Source organism: Drosophila suzukii, chromosome 2L (assembly GCF_043229965.1).
Source record: "Drosophila suzukii chromosome 2L, CBGP_Dsuzu_IsoJpt1.0, whole genome shotgun sequence".
NCBI lineage: Eukaryota > Metazoa > Arthropoda > Insecta > Diptera > Drosophilidae > Drosophila > Drosophila suzukii.
This window is the reverse complement of record NC_092080.1, coordinates 7,148,331-7,173,798: the sequence shown is the minus strand read 5'-3', so window position 1 is coordinate 7,173,798 and position 25,468 is coordinate 7,148,331. Positions and strand designations below refer to the sequence as shown.

Genomic DNA, 25,468 nt, shown 5'->3' with positions numbered 1-25,468 from the left:
CCAACAAACATTTCAACTTCTCCAATTGACCATTTCCAATAACCCACTTTATTCGCATTACTCGTTTGAAAACCTCTCGTAAGTGTGTAATTTAAATGATATAAAAAGTTTATTTGCCCTTTTTGCACATTGTTCTGGATGAAAATGATGATTTGTACAGAGCCAAAAATACAAAACCCTCCACACTCGAGAACCGCAAGGTGAGCGTGTGTGCGGCGCTATAAAGTGTTATGCAAATAAGGCGCTGGCTGCCAAACAAAGAAAGCGGAGAAAGAAAGAAAAGCTAAAGAAAGAGACCATTAAAACATTCATATTTTTAGTTTTATTAAAAGATGCGATCGAGTTGATCGCGATCCGATTCGCGACTATAAGTAGCCGGCGTTGGGCAAACCACTCTGTCACTTTCCTCAGAAGTAAACTCCGGACAAGATGCGCAGTTACCTGGCCCTGCCGCTCCTGCTGCTGGGCATTAGCCTCACTTTGGCCCAGTACCAGTACCAGGCTCCCCATCAACAAACCCTCGCCCAGCAATTCGCCGATGTGGTGGATGTGGTCGATCCTGCAGAGGAGCTCCGTGCCAGGCCAGTGAAGAACCGCAACACGTGCACCACCAAGCAGAACTGCTGTGAGTATTGAGAATCCCTGCAGAGAAAGAAATTAGGCATTATTAGCAGTCAAACTTGATCTTATAACCTTTAAATAAAGTTAAAATAATACTCAAGACAGCACAAGTAAAATGTTAACTATAACAACACCTAAAAGTTATAAAAAGTCAATATTTGGTTTTGGATCAATGTAAACCTTTATCAAATCTAATCAGAACACAGAAAAAATGGGATAATTTTTGATAAACGTTGTATAAATTATTATTTAAGACTTTTATTTTAAAAACAGCAGTGTGTTAACACTTTTTTTACACAGAAAGTAACCATTTTCATAAACTATATAATCAAAAATTTCAACATACCTTTCCAAAATGAAGTCTCAACTTGTATTATAATATTTACATGAATTGAAAGGGACATATTAAGCAAAATATCTCTGGTAATATTTTCTGATCCCTTGTAAATTTGTGATATCACTTAATCTTCTGAAAATTTTTATTGGTACTCATTGAGTTATAGAAAGTTTGATAAGTAAATAATCATAAATATTTATAAACCAAGTTCCACATTTAAAATCAAATTATTAATACAACAAAAAATTACCAAAAATAATATTTTTCAGTCTGTGGAACCCCGAATGTCAATCGCATTGTGGGCGGCCAGCAGGTGCGCTCCAACAAGTATCCCTGGACCGCCCAGCTGGTCAAGGGTCGTCACTACCCCCGTCTCTTCTGCGGCGGCTCCCTGATCAACGATCGCTATGTCCTGACCGCCGCCCATTGTATCCACGGCAACAGAGATCAGATCACCATCCGCCTGCTCCAGATCGACAGATCCTCCCGGGATCCTGGCATTGTCCGCAAGGTGATCCAGTCCACCGTCCATCCCAACTACGATCCCAACAACATTGTCAACGATGTGGCCCTGCTGAAACTGGAGTCCCCTGTCCCACTAACTGGAAACATGCGTCCTGTCTGCCTGCCCGAGGCTAATCACAACTTTGATGGCAAGACCGTGAGTAAAAGTTTTTTGATTTATTTTATATATAATATATTCCCTATTATACGCCTGGATAGAAGTTTACAGCGCTGTAAATAAAATATTTATGGCTCTATAAAGATTATTTATGTTTGAGAGTTGTAAGCTGGGTCTATCTAGACATAAAAATATTTTTTTAAGATCTTAAGGCAAAACGTCTTGAGGATGTATAAAAAAAATTTATTTGGAAAAATAATGGGGAGCTTTAAATACCACTCCACTTACTTTTTGAAGAAGGTTTAATATCTTTAAAGATTAAAAGATACATCCTAATATCATTATTTAATAATCAGATCATTAAGGAAACTTGTTATTATATCAAATAGTAATTCGAATTTCTACTTAAACTAATTATTTTTTTTTACTTTAAAACTATATTCCTGATCTTAAAAAATCATTTACAGGCTGTGGTCGCCGGTTGGGGTCTAATCAAGGAGGGTGGAGTCACCTCCAACTACCTGCAGGAGGTGAATGTGCCCGTCATCAGCAACGCCGAGTGCCGCCAGACGCGCTACAAAAACAAGATCGCCGAGGTGATGCTCTGTGCAGGATTGGTGCAGCAGGGTGGCAAGGACGCCTGCCAAGGTGACAGTGGTGGCCCCCTGATCGTCAACGAGGGTCGCTACAAGCTTGCCGGCGTGGTGTCCTTCGGCTACGGATGTGCCCAGAAGAACGCCCCGGGTGTCTACGCCAGGGTCAGCAAGTTCTTGGACTGGATCCAGAAGAACACCGCCGATGGTTGCTACTGCCAGAGCTAGATCATTTCTCTAAAAAACAATTCATTTGCCTGCTTGCCTCATTCCTAAATTATTCTAAATTATTGAAAAGAAAGTCACATCAAATAAATCCATCATATGCTTTGAATTTTTGTTGTTTATTTAAAACGGGAAGGGTCCTAAGAAACACATAATATAAATGGAGATGATTTTTAATAGATGTTTCGACTAGGAGTTCTTAAATAACAAATTTACAAAGAGGTCATCTAAAACTAATAGAAAATATTTTAAATCTTATTGCCTCTATAAAGCAAACACTATGGTTTTTTTTAAGAGACTTTAATAATTGGCGGGAATATTTCCTTTATAAATAAACAGTTTCATGCAAATTAAGTTTCTCACTAGTGAATTGATTAAAAAAATTTATTTTTATTTTTAACAATCACTTATTCACTATTACAATTTTACAATAGGTCGAACTTATTTAATTCACTGCTCTTGTATTTATTCTCGAATATTTGTTCTGCTCGATTCGGATCTCAAAAACGGACTGCCTGCTCTCTAGTTCAATGATCAATAATCAAACCTCGGCTTAAGAGATTTTATCCCCAAAAATTGATAAAGAGAATGACTCAAGAGAGTCGGAAAATAGGATGATGCAATTTGCCAATTAAATTCGAAGTCCAATCTTGGCCGGAAATTGGTGTTTACATTAGCGGAGTTTAGGGACCGCTTTGGGGATCTTTTTGTTTACGTTAGCGGACTCGGGACTCGCTTTGGGGATCTTTTGTTTACGTTAGCGGACTCAGGGCTCGCTTGGGTCTCCGATTGTTTACAATATCGGTTTGGATGTTTACAGCATCCGTTTGATTCGGACTGCGTGAAATTGATCTGGGTGGGAATGATTTGGAGGCCTGCTTGGCAGAAATAGCTGACCACGGATTTATCTCGGGTCTGTCAGAGTTCTTTGGAAATTAGCTCTCGGCTCAAAGTTGTTTATAAATTGGGTAAGAGCCCCTAAATAATGTGTCATATAACTCCCCCCATTCTAAATTGAATCGTCCCGATTCATTGGAACTGTTGGGTATATTGAATGTAATTGATTGGTTAATTCGACAATGATATTTTCTTCTAGGGTATTTTCATTGTCGGGTGTATTATTTATCTCAATATCGGAAATATTGCTTTCTGGTTCGATTTCTATACGAATTTGCCATGGTTTGAATATTAAAAATTTTCTGAATTTGATTATAATCATAATAGTTAAATATATTAATGCTAATATGATTAATATTAACGTAACTGGTATTTGAGTTTGTTTAATTTGAATAAATGGATTTAGTACGTTAATATTATCAAATGAGAGTTCCGAATCATTAGATATAATATATTCGGATATTAAAAAATCTGTATATTTTCGAGCTGTGATGTATTCCAAAATCTTATTGTCTACATTGGTGTAGGAAATATTATTAATTATAGAGGTGCCATTAAAAGTAATTAAATATGACCCATTTAAATGAGTGTCATTAACTGTATTTTCTCCATTTACAAAAATGGCTCCATCTTGGATTACATCTACTTTTTTATTTTTTTCTCTGATTTTGTTACAAAAAGATTTTTCTCCATTTAGTAATCTGGTGAAACAAGAACCTTCTGGGTTAAGTGTGCAATAATTGTTAAATATTTCTGTCTTAAAATTAGACATTACATAGTACTTATTTCTACATTTTGCGACGTGATTATCAATTAATAATTTTCCATCATCATGTGAAATGGATCTTGAATTGTAAACGTCACAGCGATCGGTAATAATAGGGTATTTTATGTAAATTATAATAAGATCTTGACGCAAAGCGATTTTAAATTCAGATATATCTAAAAGGTCTGTTATAACTACAGGTCTATTTTCGTGCTTATAAATTTCTTGTATATCGTCGTTGTTTAGAATTTTAGTATTAAATACATCGATTTTGGCGAGTGTAATTGTGTCCATTAAATTCATAAGATCGTAAGTAAGCAAACGCAGACGATATTTTCTAAGCGGAATTTCTTGATCTTTAAAGGCTGTTTTGAATTCTTCAGATAAAGATTTTATCTCTTTAAATATTTTAGAATTAATAACGTATTGATCGTTATTATTTTGTATTAAATCATCGATTTTATTTTGAACAGTTATGAAATCATCATGATCTGGTGTTCCCGCTATCCATTTCCAAATAGTGCCTATTTCATTAATGCCTCTTTTCGATCTACTGGGTATAATTTGGGAGATAAGTATTTGGATAATTTTTAAATCGTGGGATATTTCCCAAAGAAAATTGTTGCTGTCGTGACTCTTCAGAAATTCTGTTTCAAGATTAATTATATCTCTATAAAGACTTATATTAGTTATATGAAATAAATCTGCGTATGATTCATAAATAAGAACATCTTTGGTATCCTTGTAAAGAAGGAAATCATGGTTCGTGTAATCCAAAATTTCGGATTTGGTTGTAGCTACCAGCAGTAATAAGTACATTATTGAAATCATTATCTGTAATTTGAAACAATTTATTTTATATTATCTTTATGAATCGTACGGTTTCTGTTATTTATAATAACTTTATTAGGGAGATTTTCCTTAACTACTTGTTTTTTGTATCTAGAATTTAGCTTGTTTCTTTCCCCATGTTTCTTTTCGTAAATTACCTCTCCTACGTGATAATTCTTATTTTGTCTATCTTTATTGTGGAAATGCAACATTTTCTCTTGAGCTTGTTGCAATAATCTGGGCATATCTTCGTGTTTGATTTTATTAAATAGTATATCAAAAGGTCGTTGGTTGGTTATTGAGTGAATTGTTAAATTATATTTTTGTGCTGCTTTAATAATAATTTCGGAATAGTCAACTAAATTAAGCTCATCTTTAATGCAGCGAGCAATTTCTGTTAAAGTAGAGTGTGCCCTTTCTATTTGTCCGTTGGACGTACTATGTCGAGGATCTGCAAAGAATAGAGATATCCCATTTCTTTGAGCAAAGGATTTGAATTGGGATGAAGAGAAACTTGGTTCGTTATCTATCATCAAAGATTTGGCTAATGGAAATTGTTGTAAAATTTCTGAAACTTTATTTTCTATATTTAGTTTGTTAGGGATTTCTTTTACGACCAAATATTTCGAATAGGAATCTATACAAGTAATGAATATAAGATTTTGGGCGTAATATATGTCAAGATGCAAATTTTCACCTTCTCTTTCTGGAATAGGCGCTTGACCGATAGGAATCTGTACTGGGTGTCTGTTGTATTTGTTTTGATTGCAGATTGTGCAATTCTTTATAAATTCCTTAAGCTTTTTGTATAAATTAGGCCAATAATAGAGTCTAGTTATTTGCTTATAATTTTCATCAAGCCCTCTATGAGCTCTACAATGAGTTTCTGTGATAATCACGGATCTGTCTTCAGCGTCTTCGACATCCTGGACAAATGTCTTAGTGTATAAAAATGTATTTATAAAATTGTCTTTAAGTGGTTTTTGAATTCTATAAAAATCTTCTAGAGTACAGTGAACTCCTATTGTTATATTGGGTGGAATATATTCTCTTAATATTGATATTAAATTTTCTGGAGTATCATACTCTATTATATGTCTAGTATTTCCGAATACATTAATCGACTCATGTATTGTATACCTCCCCGTTGCTATTAGCAATTGTTGCTTAAATTGGTTTAAGGGTTTTCGGGTTTCTTGTATAACATTCTCAAAACTACTCTCTGCTGAATGCTGAGTATTTTGATCTGAGACCGATTCATTACTTTCCGTTAAGTTATTAATTTGTATCCTTGATAAAGCGTCCGCAACAACATTTGTTGCTCCTGGCTTATAAATTATTTTGGGTGAATAGCTTTCAATAAAAGAATACCATCTTTTCATTTCGATATTTGGATTTTTTTGAGAAATGGAAAATGAAAGAGGTTGGTGATCGGTATAGATCTCGATGTTGTTAACCCCATATAAGTAATTACGAAGGTTTTTAAAAGCCCATACTATGGCTAAAAGTTCCTTTTTATTTGTCGCGTATAATTGTTCAGTTTTGGTTAGAGTTTTTGAAATAAATGTGATTGGTTTTCCTTCCTGAGAAAGAACCGCACCAATTGCTAAGTCAGACGCGTCAGTTGTTAGGGTAAATTTTTTATTATAGTCCGGTTGTACTAGTTCTACTTGTGCAATTAAATTTTCTTTGAGCTCGTTAAAAGCTCTTACAGCTGAATCATCAAACTGTATTAAAGTTTTACGTGATGCTTTTTTAGATACTTTGCCGTTTTGGCCTTCTAAATATTTTGTTAAAGGTTTAGCTATCTTTGCGTAATTTTGCACAAATTTTCTGTAATATCCTGTAAGGCCTAGGAAGCTTCTAAGCTCTCGAATATTTTTAGGGATCGGATATTTTACAATTGTTGAAATTTTTTCGGGATCGGTTTTGATCACATTGTGAGAAACAACGTAACCGAGAAAGTTTGTTTCTAATTTAAAGAACTTTGATTTTTCAATCGAAATTTTCATGTTTGCGTTCAGCAAAATTTTAATAATGACAATTAGGTCTTTGTAATGTTGCTCAATTGTTTTTGAAAATATGATTATGTCATCCATATAAACATGACATGTTTTACCCACTTGTTCTCTCAAAATATCGTCCATCGCTCGTTGGAATATTCTAGGAGCGTTTGTCAAGCCGAAAGGCATTCTTAGGAATTCGTATTTCCCATTATTCATTGAAAATGAGGTTTTTTGTATGTCAGGTTCGTTCATGAGAATCTGATGAAATCCAGATTCCAAGTCAATTGTTGAAAAGTATTTGGCTTTTCCGAGATTTGATAAAATCACTGAAGGGTCCTGCATTGGATACCTATCAGGTATAGTATTTTCATTTAGTTTTTTATAGTCAATTACGAGTCTTAGTTTTGGAGTTCCATCTTCATTGAAACCCTTTTTTGGTACCACTAGTACTGGGGAATTATAAGGACTTCTACTTGGCCTTATAATTTCTTCTTTTAGCATTCGACTTATTTCAGAATTTACAAAATCTGAAGCTGATAAAGCATAAGGGTATTGTTTGCTGTAAATGGCCCTATCATTTACGGTGTTTATTTCACCGCGTATATCTGTCCTAAAAGGAATCTGCATATTTATTTTTGAATGCTCTTCATTTATAATATTTAATATTTCATTCTCCAGATCTTTTCTTTGATCTGCAGATGATATTTTTATGTTGTTTATTTTTTGATTGTCGGATAGTTCAACGACGGCGTGTTCAGAATTTTTCAATTCCAAACTTTTATTTTTGTCGGATATTTCAACGACGGCATGTTCAGAATTTTTCAATTCCAAACTTTTATTTTTGTCGGATATTTCAACGACGGCGTGTTCAGAATTTTTCAATTCCAAACTTTTATTTTTGTCGGATATTTCAACGACGGCGTGTTCAGGATTTGTATATCCCAAACTAAATTCGCTTTGATTACCCATTTCAGATTCGGATCTGATTTGAGCCTTTTCATCAAAGTATTTTTTTAATATAAATTCTTTTAATGGAAGAATGGTGTTTTCTTCTGTTAAAGAATGTTGGTTTAAATTGTTTCCGTTGTCATAATTTAATTTCTCTTCTATTCCGTTATATTTAATAACTCCCTTAGCTGTATCAATCACAGCTCCTATTTTTTTCAATAGGTTATAGCCGATCAGTAGATCTGGGTCTAGTCCTTCTATTTCATAAAAAGTATACCGTGTATCCAAAATAGTTATTATATGATAATATTTAATTATTGAATATCCATTCACTGTGGATACTCTTTTATATATTGGAAGCTCATTCTTATTTTAGTAAACTCCAGTTCTAATATAACACGAGGTTGCCCCAGTGTCAATTAATATCTTTAATTTTTTATTTATTTTCGGGTCATTTCTAAATAAGTAGGGTAAGCCTACTCCTGACTTTTGTCTAAAAAATGGTTCTCCTCAATGTTGTTTAGTCTCATTGTCTTGTTAGCCGGTTGGTTAACAGTTCCAGTTGGTACCCTTTTATTTTGGGCTTGTCCTTGCTGAGTATTCTGGGTCTCAAACTTTTTTGTTTGATCCCACTTGTTCTGGCTATAATTGTTATTTTGATATTTATTATAGGTTTGATTATAGCCGTTGTTAGCCCTATTCTGAACCTGGATAGATTCGTCTACCTCCATTGGTTCTGGCTTATTTTGTGGCTGCCTATAGGTGTTCCACTGATTTTGTTGGTTATTATTAAATCTACCCTGGTTCCAGGAATTATTTTTGTTTTGATTATAATAACCATAATTATTTTTGTTCCGGTTGTTGTCATGATTAAACCTTAAATTATTACTATTTCGCTGGTTATTGTAATTGTTGTTTTGTTGTCTTTGCTTTTGGTTGAAATGTGTTTGTCCATTTCCACCAGAGTTTGGCTCACTATTTTTTCTCTGAGTGGTTGAGAAACTGTTTGCGAAATGCGCCCTCATGTTGTTGCTTTCCAATTCCTGAACTATGACCATTGCATTCGGTAGGTCAGGTGGATTCATTGAGAAAATTGTGTCTGAAATTTGGCCGTTTAGGCCGGTAATGAAAACTCTAAGAGCAGTCTTCCTATGTTTTTCATTCATTTCTGCTGTTATCGGTTTGTTTCTCCCGTAGGTCATAATTGTTTTATTAATAAGTAGAGTTAACTTTCTATTAACTGTACCATAATAATCCATAATTGATAATTTTCCCTGACTCAAAACACTTAGTTCCTGTTCAATAATATGAATAGGACGTTTGTCGCTAAAGACAAAGTCAAGTCTGGCCATTATGGCATCGAAATTTAATACCGTTCCGTTATGGGTTAAGGCATCGTTTGCCATTCCCGTTATTTTGTTTCTTAATATCGATAGGGCGGAATAAAATCTTTCACTCCCTCTGGCATATTGCCCCATGGCTATTTCAGCCGATTCTCTCCAGCTTACATATTTATCTTCTTCTCCTTTATATTCCCTAACAGATTTGATGATCTCATAAGATGTGTCGCACTTTATATTTGGATCTATAATCTCTATCTGATAATCTTCAACCGTTTTAATTTTATGTGAAAGCTGCGATCTTAAGTTAACGATCTCTTCCTTTAATGGATTCAATTCAAAATTTACAATTTGTTTAATTAAATCTCCTACATTTAACATGGTATTGTTTGTTATCGCCTGATGATGTTCTTGAGGCGAACTTATGTGGAGTCTTTTATTTGCTCCGTTCTGGCTTGTTGAAGGTTCTGACATTTTGAGAATATTTTCGAAATCAGAAATTAATTCTTCCACTTTGTATAATTATATTTTTTTTACAAATTTCTTATTAAATAATAATAATAATAAAAAAAAGGATTATATCGCTCACGAATCGTCCTCCTTATTTTTCTTGTCGTTGTTTTTGGGGTTGTTGTTTTTCTTAGATGATGATCCTGCTTGGGGTCGTCCTTCCTTTTTTTGTATCTTGGGGTCTTCCTTCCTTCTTCGGGTTTTTAAATTGATGTCTTCCTTCTTTCTTCAGTGTTTATTTCTTGGCGAGGGATTGCCCTTCAGCCTTTTTGTCTTTAAATGTCTTTTCGAAGATTTGTTTGTAGATTTTTGTTTTTAGATATTTTTTTAATTAAATTGTTTTCCACAATGGTTATTTATTTCGATGAATTTTGTTGTCACTTTTTAAATTTTTTATTTTGTCCGAGCAGTGAATTTATGTTACGAACACTATTTTGTAATGTGAGATTTTAAGGGGATTATTCCATTAATTATTTTCCACCTTATTATTTTTTGATCAACACAAACTTTTTATTTTTTTGCCGGTTGTATAGAGTTTAAGGGGATTATTGCATTTATTAATTTCCACCTTATTTTTTTCAACACAGGCTTTATATTTTCGTCGGTTGTATCGGGTTGTTGGCCGCGCAAAATTCCTTTTTCACTTTTAAACTTTTTTGGGGTTTATTTAAAAGCTTTGCTTTAGAATTTTTTAATCACACGGCCCCACGTTGGGCGCCAATTAAGTTTCTCACTAGTGAATTGATTAAAAAAATTTATTTTTATTTTTAACAATCACTTATTCACTATTACAATTTTACAATAGGTCGAACTTATTTAATTCACTGCTCTTGTATTTATTCTCGAATATTTGTTCTGCTCGATTCGGATCTCAAAAACGGACTGCCTGCTCTCTAGTTCAATGATCAATAATCAAACCTCGGCTTAAGAGATTTTATCCCCAAAAATTGATGAAGAGAATGACTCAAGAGAGTCGGAAAATAGGATGATGCAATTTGCCAATTAAATTCGAAGTCCAATCTTGGCCGGAAATTGGTGTTTACATTAGCGGAGTTTAGGGACCGCTTTGGGGATCTTTTTGTTTACGTTAGCGGACTCGGGACTCGCTTTGGGGATCTTTTGTTTACGTTAGCGGACTCAGGGCTCGCTTGGGTCTCCGATTGTTTACAATATCGGTTTGGATGTTTACAGCATCCGTTTGATTCGGACTGCGTGAAATTGATCTGGGTGGGAATGATTTGGAGGCCTGCTTGGCAGAAATAGCTGACCACGGATTTATCTCGGGTCTGTCAGAGTTCTTTGGAAATTAGCTCTCGGCTCAAAGTTGTTTATAAATTGGGTAAGAGCCCCTAAATAATGTGTCATATAACTTGCACATTTCAACGGCTTTAAAGACTTAAAAAATACCACATATCAATGACTTTATAAATATATATATTTTTTCGCGAGTCAAAAACATTTGATTTATGTTCGAATGGCAACATCTAAATGTTTGGCTGCCCATAATAAGCTCTTCATAATCCTTTCTGCGTACCATTTAAATGCCTGTCGCATCCGGCGGAGATCGCAATCGAGCATTCCTTCGACTCAGAACTCTGCTCCACCTTGTGGCAGTTTTGGGTAGAACTCCATGGGACCCACCCTCGTACTTGACGGCCATGATTAATGCCTCGAAATTGTTGCCGCTGATGGAAATCTTTTTGGCAGCGTTCACATCATAATCGCTCCGCAAAGACCCCTTCTTCATCTCCATCTCCATCGCCAGCCGAAGATCCAAAAACCAACTGCAGGTCCAGTCGCTGTCAATCAGGAACACAACTTGGCTAAAAACCTGCGAGCGGCATAATTTGTTTTGACTCATTTTCATGCGCAGCTCATAAATTCAATGCGGGGAAGGCTAGAGAAGGAGCACCAGATCACCAGATCACCAGAGTTCCAGAGAGCATGGAGGAGTCCCTAGCCAGGCACCTTGATTATGATTATGATGATGATGCATGTGGACAGGACTGGGCAGCAGAGGCATCTGCATAGAGTGGCCATTGATTTACTATGTGAACACTTTATGGCTGTTTAAGTTGTTAAATTGAATTAAGATGAAATAAATTCTCGGGCAATTTTTATGTTTGTTAATAAATTTTGCATGCCCTGCGATAATTTGAACGGCTCCTGACCGCCGATCATAAATCGAGCGGCTTTATGGCCACTCTAAAAATAATGCAGCTCGCAGACAATCGAAATAAATAATTCATGCGACTGCGAATGCGGAATGGGTGTGGGTATATGGGTATATGATCATATAGGGTTAGCTGGACATGGACGCACATCCTCATCCCCATCCTCTTTCCCATCCCATCCCGCGGAGAATCGCTTTCCGTTTCAATCTGTGGCTGGCTTTCAGTTGGCTTTTTGGCAGCGCCCAGGGAACAACTACAAATGGACTGCGCATTGTTGGCCATTTGGTGTTTGCATTTTAGATTTCTTCACACCTGAACGTGGCGGTGGGTCTTAGGTCTGGGTCCTCCTTTCCTCGTTCAAAGCAGCCGCCGCCGGCGATCGGCGGAAACATTGGAAATGGCGAGTACCAACCTGTCCGCGTTCCTGGCACTTGATCCGCGATTCACTGGAGTCGCAGCCCGGGATTGCAGTTTATCTAATGCCCAACCGATGTCGAGGTCTTACCAAATTTGGCTCTACTCGCAGCTTTTCAAACGTCCGGTCCGACTTGGCCGGTCTGCGAATTTGTCGTGACTTGTTAATGATACATTTCGCCGGGTTCCTGGCTCCAGGTTCTAAGTTCCAGCCTGACTGGCTCTGGGCCTGGTCAAGTGTTGGCATGTCGCTTAAATGGTACATGGTGCCATCTTCGGAGCACCACACAGGGAGAAAAAGATCTTGGAAGAATCCTAAAAATAAATTAGCATTTAATTCATGAGCTATGATTTTTACAAATATTTGTTCAATGGTTTAAAAATATAATTTTCCTTCTATTATTCTTATTATTTAAGATATTTGTTGTAAGCCATATTTATTAATTAAATATTCAAAAATGTTTACAAGACATAATTGAAATAATATTTTTGATTTAAATTAAAAAATGTATACATTAATAAGATATTCTAATTAAAATATTTTGTTGAAAACCTTTAAAAATGTCAATTAAAAATATATTTTAAAGTGTTAAACTATTGGCAAAGACACTTTTCTTATTAAAAAAATTAAAAGGCGCCAAGGAAATATTTTTGATAATAAACTAGAGATTTAAAACAAGGAAGAACGCTATAGTCGAGTACCTCGACTATCAGATACCCGTTACTCAGCTATATGGAGATATGCAAGCAGCAAAGCGAGATTAAAATGCGCCACCTACCGGAGGTATACAGATTTAAGCGTTATGGGCGTTAGAGTGGGCGTGGCAAATTTTTGGATCAATCGATAGGTATCGACGAGACCAATACATTTCAGTTAAAATTTTTTATCTAGCATGAAAATTGTGGGCGTCACAGGTTTTCGCGGTTTGTGGGCGTTAAAGTGGGCGTGGCAAACTTTTTTTTGGGTCAATCGATAGGTATTGGTGAGAACAATACATTTCAGTTAAAATTTTTATTCTAGCATCAAAACTGTAGGAGCCACAGTTTTGGGCGGTTTGTGGGCGTTAGAGTGGGCGTGGCACTGTGCTGAAACAAACTTGCGCTGCGTAAGAAGCTCAGGAATCTGCACGCCAAATCTCAATAGCCTAGCTCTCATAGTTTCCGAGATCTCAGCGTTCATCCGGACAGACGGACAGACGGACATGGCTAGATCGACTCGGCTAGTGATCCTGATCAAGAATATATATACTTTATGGGGTCGGAAACGCTTCCTTCTGCCTGTTACATACTTTCCGACGAATCTAGTATACCCTTTTACTCTACGAGTAACGGGTATAAAAATAGTGTTGGTAACTTTTAGAGAAAAATGTATAATAGAGTTTAAATTTTTAAAAGTAGCTATGATGCATCGCCTCGTTTATTTTAAAATATTTTTTTTATGTTTTAAAAATCTTGGTGATGATTTCTCCAAGTGCACTGGCGAGTACCCTAGCAGTACTTAGGATAGGGCCAGCACGGATCGGACTAAGCCCATGTTAATCATGACTTGGCCGCCACGGCCCTGGGGCTATCAGTTTTCATTGATTTGAATAGTTTTCCAACTCTTTTTCAATTTACACGGTGCCGTAGAAATATGTTCCCGGAGCAGCCGTCAGCCGCGTCTTGTTCTCGCCACAATTTACGAGCTGCTGGACAGACAGACGAAATCTGGGCTCGTGATAATTAAACTGCGGCAGCAGCCAGAGTGAAAACAAAATGATTTACTGGCAGAACCTGCAGCCTTTACTTGCACTTCCACTGCCACTTCGTGTCAGAGCTCACTTTTATTTTTGGCCTTTGCCGGGCTTAATCGCATTTGTCTTAGTCGCCGACTTGGCGGACTTGGCCGTTGATGCCTCCTAAATAATGACCCTGTAATTAAGGCTGTTTAGGCGTTTCGGTTGCCAAGTTGCGCTCGGAAACATTCCACTTCATTAGCCAATGTTTATTAGTTGCCAACATTCATTTTGCCAACAAAGCGACAATCTCAAGAGCTTTCGCTAAAACCCATTAGAAGATCACTCGCTTTTGTAGAACCCCCTTTTCATAAATGGTATCTCGAGGCTGTTCGTTTTACGACCCGGCTGGGGAAGTGTGAAAAGCCTCTTAAAAAAAGAGAGTTTATAGCAAGTCGGAAAAGGACGCCAAACCTTAAATCATTTTTAAGCTCAATAAAGTGGTGAGTGTAAATGTGAATAAAACGTAAGTGCATAGGCCTGCGGAAGAATATTCAAATGGAAAACAAAACTTTTATTGGGTACTGAATATTCATAGGAAAATTTAATGTTTAAAATAACAATTTTCTATTCTTTTTAAAATTTATGGTAATGCTTATGATTTACGGTAACCGATGTTTATGAAAAAGTTTAAGGTGTTAACGTAAGCAAGCTTTTAAAAAGTAATAAAAAAATTCGATAAAAAAAAAGCAAACTAAAAGATAAGATATAAAAATATAATAGCGCAGGACATACAGAAAATCTATTTCTGTTGCCTGAGCACATTTTAAGATTAAATATTTCCCCAAAACTAACTTTCGTCACTGGGATTTCCACGTACAGTCCGTCCCGTTCCCATATGCATAAATCAGTTGTTTGCGGTCTTAACTTTTTGTTTCGTTTCGCCGCATTTTGGCGCTGAACACGTTCCAGTTTTACTTTCGGTTGGGGTCTTTGGCATTTTTGCACGTTGCACATTTATTTTAATTTCTGGCTGATCTCTTAGCAAATAGGCTGGGCTTTAGCCATATCCGAGCACGATGCACGTCCGCGCCTGGGACTACTTTATGTAGATAATCTCAGATCTCGGGGTTCGGTATTCGGGGATCGGGATACGAGGACGACTTGGTTTGCAAACTGCTCATTAGTTTATTAATTAAGTTGTGCTGTGCGATCAGTTTCCCAGGCTGCAGCTGTTGCTGCTTCCACTTCTACTTCAACTTTAGCTTCTGCCTTGCAGATTTATTTCTGTCCATTATGAAAATTGTCTATGGCATCGCCCGTTTCTGGGCCGAGCTGGCCGCTGCTTCTTCTTAACATTATTATGCTAGTTGCTGTAGTTATTTTAAATTGTTTTGTCTGGCCTAATGATACCCTACACGGCAACAGGGCAGCGGCACTTTAATCGACAGTAGTTGGGCTTTAACGCCCGGCCCTCAGCCCGCAGATCTCGAATTCAAGCCTCAGGTTACCAAGTTCCCAACTCATTTTGGACTCAGGTTTAGGGTTCAGGTTTAGTTAGCGGCCGCTAAGTGGAAGGTGTTGAGAAAATGCACAAAAATTAATCATTTTATAATTGCTAAATTGCCGGCGGCCATTGAATTGCTCATAGAGCTGTATACGCTGCCTGAGAAAATACAGCTCATAAATTAGAAATTTGATGAGGCGCCAAACCAGAATAGAATATGCATTAACAAATGGCCAGCGTGGGTATCTGAAGTATCTACTTGTCACTTCTTTTGGGCCCAAACCTTATAAGAAAAGCCTGACAAATTAGCTGGAAGTTTCGGTACACTGGAAACAAAAAATGTATAATATATATAATAAATTGAAGTCCTAAAAAAATAATAACTACCTTAAAAAATATGTTTCTATATAAAACACTGAAAGTAAAAATATAATATTGGGAAAAGAGGGCATTCCAAGAAACTGTAGAATTTTCAATGATCATTTATTATATATAACTTCTGCCACAGCCTTAAATTATTATAATACACTAATATTTTTGTATGTATAGTCAAGATTAATTGGATTCTTTCTTTGTTAGCAAATACAAATGCTTAGAGCCATAGTTCGTTAGGCCCGCACCGCTTGAGCAATTCCTTTGGAAGAAATTCTAAGAAACCCTATGTTTTCCCCTTCCAATTTATGGTCTTATCCCAAAATGACGTCATCCCGGCGACCTTGGAACGGAGTGTGTGCAAATGGAGCTAATCAGAGCGGCCAGACACTTTCGGATCTGCCAGTTTAGCCCTAGAATTCTCTGGGCTGGCCAAGCCTGACGCGTTGTCTACATTTTTCTCGCTTTACTTTTAATTTTGCACGCGTCCCAGCGGGTTTTCTTTGGCCGGTTTGGATCTTTTTCATATTTTTCCTTCGATTTTTATTTTTTGTGTCCATTCTGATGAGTTTGTTTAGTTTGAAATATGTTTTCTATACGTGCGTCATGTTTGGACGTCCCTGGTCGCGATTCTCGGCGGATCGGGCACTATAATTAAAGGTATTGGTAGGCGTTACTATTGGCTCAGTCCTACGAAAAGGGAGAGGGTACCTTATAAACTGGAACGACAGCAGATGGTCTCTTGTCTAGGTGGACATTGCATCAGTTGGCGGGAAAATCTACAAAAGATACGCCGCTATGCAGCTCTTCAAACAGTTATGTAAGTTTCCTGTGGACCGAAGCGATCTTCAACAAAATTCATAGGAAATTGCCCGAGCTTCAGTTTTCAGTTTCGGCCACAACTGGCAGTTAATTGCCGACTTGAAAGCCCCTGGACGGATGTTGGTCTACAATTTGCGCTAGTCTTCCAACGCCTTCATCTGCGCATTTGCGCCGCTTTTGCTCTGCTCTCGGAATTAATTAGCACTTTTGCCTTAAAATTAATTACTGCAAATAACAAGTTACACTCGGCGGCCTCTGATTCTGGCCATCTTTAGAGCTACGGTCTTAAGACCTGCTGGTTTTTGGTTTCGAAAGCGAAAATCCAAAGGGGAATTTCAATAATTCGCAACGCGCATTAACGAGAATTTGTGGCCGGCACAAAATGATTTACATTTTAATTCGTTTATTATGCTCAGCGGTTGCTCATGTGGATATTGCAGAATATGGTACAAGGTGAGGTGTATAAATCAGTTCTAAGAACTGGGTTACGAAGGTAAAGGGTGTTTAATAACATGGGAATATGATGGAAAAGATAAGATTGGCATGAACTGCCTTTATTAAATAAAGCTTCTTTATGTAGGGTTCGATCTTTTGCTCCAATAAACTTTGCTAAACTAATAGATAAAGTGACTAATATTAATTTCTAAAAAGGCATTAGAAGGCCTAGTTTGAATTAAATAAAAAGAAATTAAATTCCAAAGGTTTTTTTGTAGTATATAAAACTCCCTAAAAACTAAGACTTAAAGGCCGCACTTCCTGGTACCCTGTTAAACATGATAAATGAATACCATTTCTCATAGCTCAGCCAAATTTGTATCCCAGCCAGTCGGCAATTGTTATCCATTATTTATAGAATCGCCGAACCAATCTTCTTTCGCATGCTGTCACAGCCATCCATCGCGATTCTGGATTGTATAACCGCACAATGAAATTACAAAAGTCCGGATAGTCAAGATTAACTGAGTAGAGTTCCCAACAACAAGTGCGGCGAGCGCTTACCGCATTAACAATTGCAAATCTTTGGCCACAATTTTTATGACTTTAATTGTTTGTTTTCCTGGCATGACGGAGAGCCGGGCCAGAAGAAGATCAGATCGCAGTGGAGAATCTTAGAGTGGAGTACCTCAGGTAAGTTGAGTTAGGGAAATCAAATCGCAGAACTCGAGCGTTGAGAAAGCCCCGTTAATGTGACCCGACGTGCGCGGCAATAGATAAAAATGCCCAACAAAAAAATAGTAAAAAAAAAAAAGAAAACAAGACAAAAAGGCACAAAACGAGGCAAGACAAACATTTCAGAGACAGTCGGATAGTCAGATAGATAGATACGTAGAGTTGTAGTTGCGGGTGGGCAGAAACCGCAGAGACTTCGCCTCTTGCCCGCTTTCCCAGCCCATTTCCACAATGGGCCAAAAGGCGGGGGAAAATGATGACCTCGTGCAGAAAACTAAGTCACACGAAGTGAACGACCAACGAATCAGTGACTGAAAAATTGCCAACAAAATGTGGCGGATGGCATGACGATGATCTTAGCCAAAGTCACTGGGTGAAGGGGTATCTATTCCCTCCGAAGAGACCAAAAAGCCAGAAAGCAAACAATGCCAAGGCATTGACACAGCTGCAGGCCATGGACTGCCTTTTGGCCAGGCCCCCAGATAAGCCTTTTGGCCTTAAAAGGAGCAGTATCGAAGTATCTGGGCACAGGCCGAGGTATCGTACATAAACGTTATCTTACGACCATGTCACTGGTTCCCGAAAACAGTTACACTCGCCACTCCAGTGATTTGCGGATCTGTCAGCGGTCCTAACTTTCAATCGTCTTCGAGAGGGAGTGGAAAAAGCTATAGGGAGAATGTGGGGGTTTCATGTTTAAAAATAAATAAGAGGTTCCGTTAAAACGGGGTTTAAAATATGCTATTTATAGATCATGTTTTGATTTCTTCAACACCCATTTAGGAATATATTTCTTAAGAATTTACTTTAGTCTTTCTTTATTCTGTCTATAAATAATCTAAATTCATAATTGGTAATAAGAAGTGCTAAATATTTAAAGAGCTTTTATCACAGTTGAATAATTCCGTTCCTATACCATATTATCTCCCTTTCGATAGTGGTGAAATCTTAAAACTTTAAATTACTTAGCCAGACCTGCGATAATTTTTAAGTGGACTTGCACTAGCAGCGAACTGGCCCACCTAATCCTCGTTTCGATGCAATGGCCCTGAACCGTATCGTATCGGTTGTCAACTTCGGAGCGCTCCTCCACTGACACTGACCGCCAAAATGGAAATGCGTTACAAATCTGGCCGCAAGACAGGCGGCATCTGCATCCACCATCCTCCAACCTCGATCCCATCCGAATCCCCCCCCTCCCCCGCCAGTCAGTTGCAATTTCAATCAAGCAACTACAGACTAAGGGTTGTCCGGAGGAAGGAGGATCCCATAGCGGACTAGAGTAGAGCATCGGCTGGGCATGCAATTTTTATTGGCAATCTTATGGTTATCAAAATAAATGAAGTGTTACAGCAACAAGTTGCGCGGCGCGGAAGCCGAGCTACGTGCCTGCCTTTGGTCGCTGATTGCCTGGCCACACTGTCCCAAAAAGGGGGTACAAAATGGAGATTAATCATTTTGTATTTCATACCTCTAACTATCCTATTCTGAAGGCTTTATAAGTTGTATTTACAATAGAGCAGAAACAAATTAAATTTTAAAATTAATAGATATAGAATTTCCAATATTTCAGATTACTTTAATCTTGTACAGCTCAAATTGTTGATGATATGGTTAATGATAAAAAAACATTCCAAGTCCTCACAAGCATAATCATATCTATAACTTACAATCTAGTTATCCTTAGGATTCCTTGATCTAGCGATAAGATGATTTCCCCTTTGAAAGATCCCCTTCTTAATCCCTCTAATTAAGCCTATAATTTATATAATTTCTCTCTCTGCAAAGGCTGACAACTGCAGACCTATGTAAGTTCCAGGATTTTGGCATCAGCAGACGAGGAAAAGTGGGGAAATAGTTTAGGCCGCCAGCGGATTGGAGGCAATTTTCAATATACAAATACATGGCATCCTGGCCGGCGTGGGCCTGCTCAACAAACGCTGGCACAAATTGAATATTAAGCTGGAGAATCGCGATTCGGACTGCTGACCACTGGGCGATTCTGCAGAAGATAAGAACGATCGCGATAAGCGCCCCAGAAGGCGCTTCCTGCCGATCCAAAGTGGCCCGCTGTGGCGTTTGTTTGCCACACGCAATCAATGGATGTGGATGGGGATTGGGATTGGGATGGGGATTGGGATTGGGATGGACCCAATCCCATGCTTCAGCACTTTGATCATCATTTCGACTAATCGGCCCGCTGTGCAGATCCACAGATGCCCAGCTCCAGATACAGATACAGATTCAGATCCAGATGCAGATACAAGTACGAATACGAATACGAGTTGGAGTTCGAGTGCATCTCATGCATCCACATCTGCAGCTGGGGCTGTTTATCTAGCTGCGATTGTCGCTGCCCAGTCACTTGGCCATGTTGTTAGTCATTTGTTATGAAACAAGTAAAAGGGTCTCTGGTCCGAGTCCGAGGATCTCCCATGTTGTGCATATGCATGAGACCCCAGTGCGATGTCCCCTGTCCATTTGGCTGCTGCTGTGTGGCATTTCAACTGCCGGCCAGTTGCCATGTGCGGAATTTCTTAACACGTGTCACCCTGCTGCATTTGCCTGCAGATGGGGCAGGGGTAACCGAACAGAGCAGCCACAGACTGAGATGGTATAATAGATCCCCAGTTTCGGCATGGTGGTTAGCTGAAAAGCCTTTTAATGAGATGCTGGCCATCTATTTGCTTATCTCTTAGCTGGAAAAAATAAGAAATGGTGAATACACAAAAGAATTACTTAATTATTTTGGCGAATTTGCCAGTAACCTTCAACTGTTTATAAACATAATATCACCTTTGTCTATAATATTTTAGATATCTTTGATAAATTAATCATTAAAACACCAATTTGGAAACATTTATTTTTGCCCTTTTTTTTGGCAAAAGTAGTGATGAAAAATGCTGTCCTATTCAAATTTGCACCATCTATTATACCACCGTCTTTTGATAAGTATTTTGTCCAAAACAAATCAAAAAATTTACACAATGTGAAAGTCATATCGCATTGAGTGAGTTCGTAAGGAAATTTCCAATTGATTGAAATTCAAGACATAAAACATTAATTTTGGACGATTTTTTTTCGTAAAAACCTTGATAAAACCCCTTGTGAAAAATGTCATACTTTCTTATAAATCTCTCTTGAACATAAATTTGTTAACATCCCTAAAGTTGGCTAACGTAACGCTCCAAAAATTTTGGCGCCATCTATATGTAATAACTCGTCCAAAGCTTTTATCAGCTTTAAGACGCGCTTTGAAAGTGAGGTAAGGACTGTGTAGAAATCAAATGTTAAAAGCATGAACAAATCCGTAAATACATGTGTAGATAATGAAAATAACTATTTAAAGCAATGTAAAGTAAATTTACCAACGATGTAAAAATAAAAATGGTAAATTAAAGATAGAAAGAAATATTTAAAAAATGTATTAATGATATAGTAACCAATCAAATAAAATGTACAAAACCTAAACAACTTATTGCTTTAAATACTTCTTACTAAAATGACTTTATTGATTAAAACTATAGAAAAGTCAAAAATAATAAGTACCCCATCTTAGTTAACACCAACCAAATACCATTGTTGTAAAGGATTATCTTGATTTATTAGTCACCAATTAGGGCTCACATGGGACTTACACATGTGAGAACAAAGCGGTCATAAATCGGAAAACCACCTCCACGCAGACAGATTAATCGTCAAATGCGACGATTTAGCTGACACCAAGGACATCACCAACAGAGCACTGAAATCGGGTCACTCGGGTGACGAAATCACTTGCATTTTAGATTCAATTATTAGTTAGTATCAGAGAGAAACCATCTAAAGGGTAATCCAAAATTCAGCTTTATTAGCCTCCGAGTAGTAGTTACAGAGCTTCCATTAAATCAGCTCGGCTCTTAACTTTATCAGTTGCAACACAGGCAAGCTGAATTTTTCATTAAAATAATGTCAGCTAATTTGGAAGCCACGTATGTAGTAACTTTCATTACTTTATTTTAAGAAGCTTTCAGCTTTAAGTCATTAAATCGCGTGTATGTCTAATAAGGCCAACGACGAGACACTTAATAATAAGCATAAAAGTCCCAGGAGGAAGGAAGCCCCCTCTGGAACTACATAAACAACGGCTATTAGAGAGGACAGGTGAACACCGGGTATTTTTTCATTTTCTTTTCTTTTTTTTATGAGACCAAGTCACCCTAATGCGACTGCAAGAGGAATTCATACAAATTAGCGGTGAAATAAATTAGGCGGCAGCGTCGCCGGTTTGCTGTCCCTGTTTCGAGTGAAAGCAAATTAAATTAGGCAATGCATACCGCTCGAAAGGGAGAAAAACGAGGCGAACCAAAAGAGAAAGCCATTCAGGTAAATGTTAAGTAAATAAAAACTGGTGGAGAAAGTGGTACAGCTTAAAATGCCCTTTTTGGCTTTGATTTACGAGAATAATAAATATATTAAAAAATGTTTTTATATTTCAAAGGAAAACAAGAAATTTATATTTAAAATAGCCAAATTCAAGAAACCAGGTGTTTTTATATTTTACATTAATGTTGTTATGTATATTTTACATGCATTATGTAAAATAATTACAATACTTAGAAACCAAATTTTAAATAGATTTTTGTATTGAAAACGAAAAATATGCGTATTATATTATAATATTTTTTATTATACGTGGCTTATTATCAATAAATTTTCCGTATAAAAACATATTTTCATTATTATAAATTCCATTGAAATATTTTCTGCCTTTAAAGCGTATTCAAATGTCGCCTCTGAGTTTTAAAGGGGTTGTGACCTGCCGCCCTTTTCGGCTGTCGGTCTGTCCCTCTGTCGGATGCAGGGTTTGCTGGTAAAGCGCATTCATGGCTGGGGATGTCAGCAGCCAAATGGGAACGAGCATCAGCCAAATGCGACATGACAGCTGACTCGTCTCCCTGACCCTCTTTTTTTTTGCGTGGAGTGGTCCGACTTAGGCGGTGCTTAAAAACGCGTAAATGGCAGCCAGTCACATGCTAATTTGCAGCCCCACCCATCCCCATTTCCATCGCCCTCACCCCCGAAAAACCCATATGCCGGGACAGCTAATCATGCCAGAGCCAGTACTACTAAAATGTCAGGGAATCTGCCATGAGAAGTGACGCTAATGAGCTGACATAATCCTAGGGCCTGCGTTGGCGTTGCAATTAAAAATATTTAATCATTATTGGCAGACGCCAAGCCATCTCTCTTCATTTTTTTTATTCTTCTCTGCCTTTTGTTTTTAATTTTTGTGAAATATTCCTGATGCTGGTGGTGGTGACAAATTAAGCCGATTGACTGGGACTTTTGATCCTCTTCTTTTTGTGGTGTCCCTCAAAAAGTTTCGCAAAATGAGTTTTTAATGCTGAGGTAAAAAACGGAAATCTTCTGGCCAGCTTATCGACTTATCCCGCTGCCAGGGAAACTTGAAAAACTCCCAGCAAAAAAATGAAGACCCTCGATAGACCAACGCGTCCTACGTCACTGGCATGCTAAATGCCTGTTTCGTTATTCATACGCCCCGTTGGCCGGCCTCAACTTCGACCTCCAGAATGGCAGGCCACTCGCATAAAAATGCTCATTACAATCGCGCTAAATTTTTATTGTTGCATACATTTCAGTGGACCACTTGAGCTGCTGGTTCTTCGGGCCTGGCCAAAAGGCGGAGCGAAACTTATTTATGTTGTACAATATACACATATTTGGCAGCAATTTGTGCCGAAATACTTAGACTTCTATATATGTACAAGTTAACTGCCGGCCAGACTGGCTTTGTCTGGCAAAACGATGTTCAATGCCGGAATGGCGGAAGGCCGATAACCTCGTTATTCATACTCCTTCTGGCTGATTGTTGTACTTTGAATATTTGATTAACAGGCCAGATTTTTTATTGCCCGCCTATTTGCCTTCAGTTGAGCGTGATAAGGCCAAAAATGGTAGAGCCTCACTGTGGTCGGGAGTCCACGTAGTGACGAAGCGAAATGTATAAAACTTTAGTTCTACCATGTTTGAAAAAACATGCTAGTTTGCCGAGAAAACAGCTATAAATAGCAAAATTTTAATGATTCAATGATTCGATTCTATGATTCGATTCAATGAATTAATAAATCTTCGATTGAAAGAATCAATGAATCAACAAATCAACAAATCAATGAATCAATGAATCAATGAATCAATGAATCAATGAATCAATGAATCAATGAATCAATGAATCAATGAATCAATGAATCAATGAATCAATAAATCAATAAATCAATAAATCAATAAATCAATAAATCAATAAATCAATAAATCAATAAATCAATAAATCAATAAATCAATAAATCAATAAATCGATAAATCAATAAATCAATAAATCAATAAATCAATAAATCAATAAATCAATGAATCAATGAATCAATGAATCAATAAATCAATGAATCAATGAATCAATGAATCAATGAATCATTGAATCAATGAATCAATGAATCAATGAATCAATGAATCAACAAACCAACAAATCAATGATTCAATGAATCAATAAATCAATAAATCAATGAATCAATGAATCAATGAATCAATGAATCAACAAATCAACAAATCAACAAATCAATGAATCAATAAATCAATAAATCAATAAATCAATGAATCAATGAATCAACAAATCAATGACTCAATAAATCAATAAATCAAAAAATCAATAAATTAATGAATCAATGAATCAATGAATCAATGAATCAATGAATCAATGAATCAATGAATCAATGAATCAACAAGTCAACAAATCAATGATTCAATGAATCAATAAATCAATAAATCAATAAATCAATGATTCAATGAATCAATGAATTAATGAATCAATGAGTCAATGAATCAATGAATCAAAGAATCAATGAATCAATGAGTCAATAAATGAAAAAATTTAGAAAGTATATTTATTTAATAGATCGAAAAATACATTTTCGTCACAAAAGGTGATATCAGAACTTGTGTGTGTTGAAGGTGCGATCATCACTAGTTTTTTTCCACGTTAAGGGGTCTTTTTGTTTGACACTAAGAGATAAAATTTTTACAGGTTTGAAGAAGGCAAAAAAAAAACAAATTGCGTTAAAATTGACTTTCTAGGAAACGTTGAATATATTTTCCCATATAACAAACAGGTCTCGGAATGATTTAATAAAAACTGATTACATTTCTTATGGCCTTCAAGAAATATCGTACACAACCCTTTCTATTATTTCGAACAATACAATTATCAGTGACAAAGGATATGGACTTGGCCAACCATTTTCATAGAAGCAAATGTTCACTTTGGGAAGCAAAAAAAAATTATGACCCCTGACCTGAATTTACCAACGTACCTTTTCCTCCTGCTAAGTTAATAATTGAGTTCATTTTGCCCATTTGCTTTTCACTTTTTGGACAGCTCATGTCGGGCAAACATTTTCACCGACCATATTTCCAATTATTTTGCCACTTTTGTGTGCCAAAAGGGTTTCGCTCCTGTCTGATTCTGTTTGCCCAAAGTATTGTCCCTCTGGCAAAGTGGACAGCAGTGGAGGTTTTGTTTTGGGATGAAGTAAATATCATTTTCTGGG

At 37.0% G+C, this 25,468-nt stretch overlaps 1 protein-coding gene across 1 annotated transcript; it reads left to right on the top strand.

Annotated features, from left to right (window-relative positions):
- The first annotated feature begins 392 nt into the window (after positions 1-392).
- Positions 393-2,507, top strand: LOC108005815 (trypsin-1). Its single transcript, XM_017069147.4, has 3 exons — positions 393-625; positions 1,228-1,619; positions 2,048-2,507. Exons 1-3 carry the CDS (start codon positions 430-432, stop codon positions 2,399-2,401), a joined length of 942 nt encoding a protein of 313 aa, XP_016924636.3. The 5' UTR covers positions 393-429; the 3' UTR covers positions 2,402-2,507.
- The last annotated feature ends 22,961 nt before the right edge of the window (positions 2,508-25,468 follow it).

Coding starts and splice junctions, on each gene's coding strand:
- LOC108005815 (XM_017069147.4), top strand. CDS start 430: ATGCGCAGTTACCTGGCCCTGCCGCTCCTGCTGCTGGGCATTAGCCTC. Junction 626..1,227: donor CACCACCAAGCAGAACTGCT/GTGAGTATTGAG, acceptor AATATTTTTCAG/TCTGTGGAACCCCGAATGTC. Junction 1,620..2,047: donor ACAACTTTGATGGCAAGACC/GTGAGTAAAAGT, acceptor AATCATTTACAG/GCTGTGGTCGCCGGTTGGGG.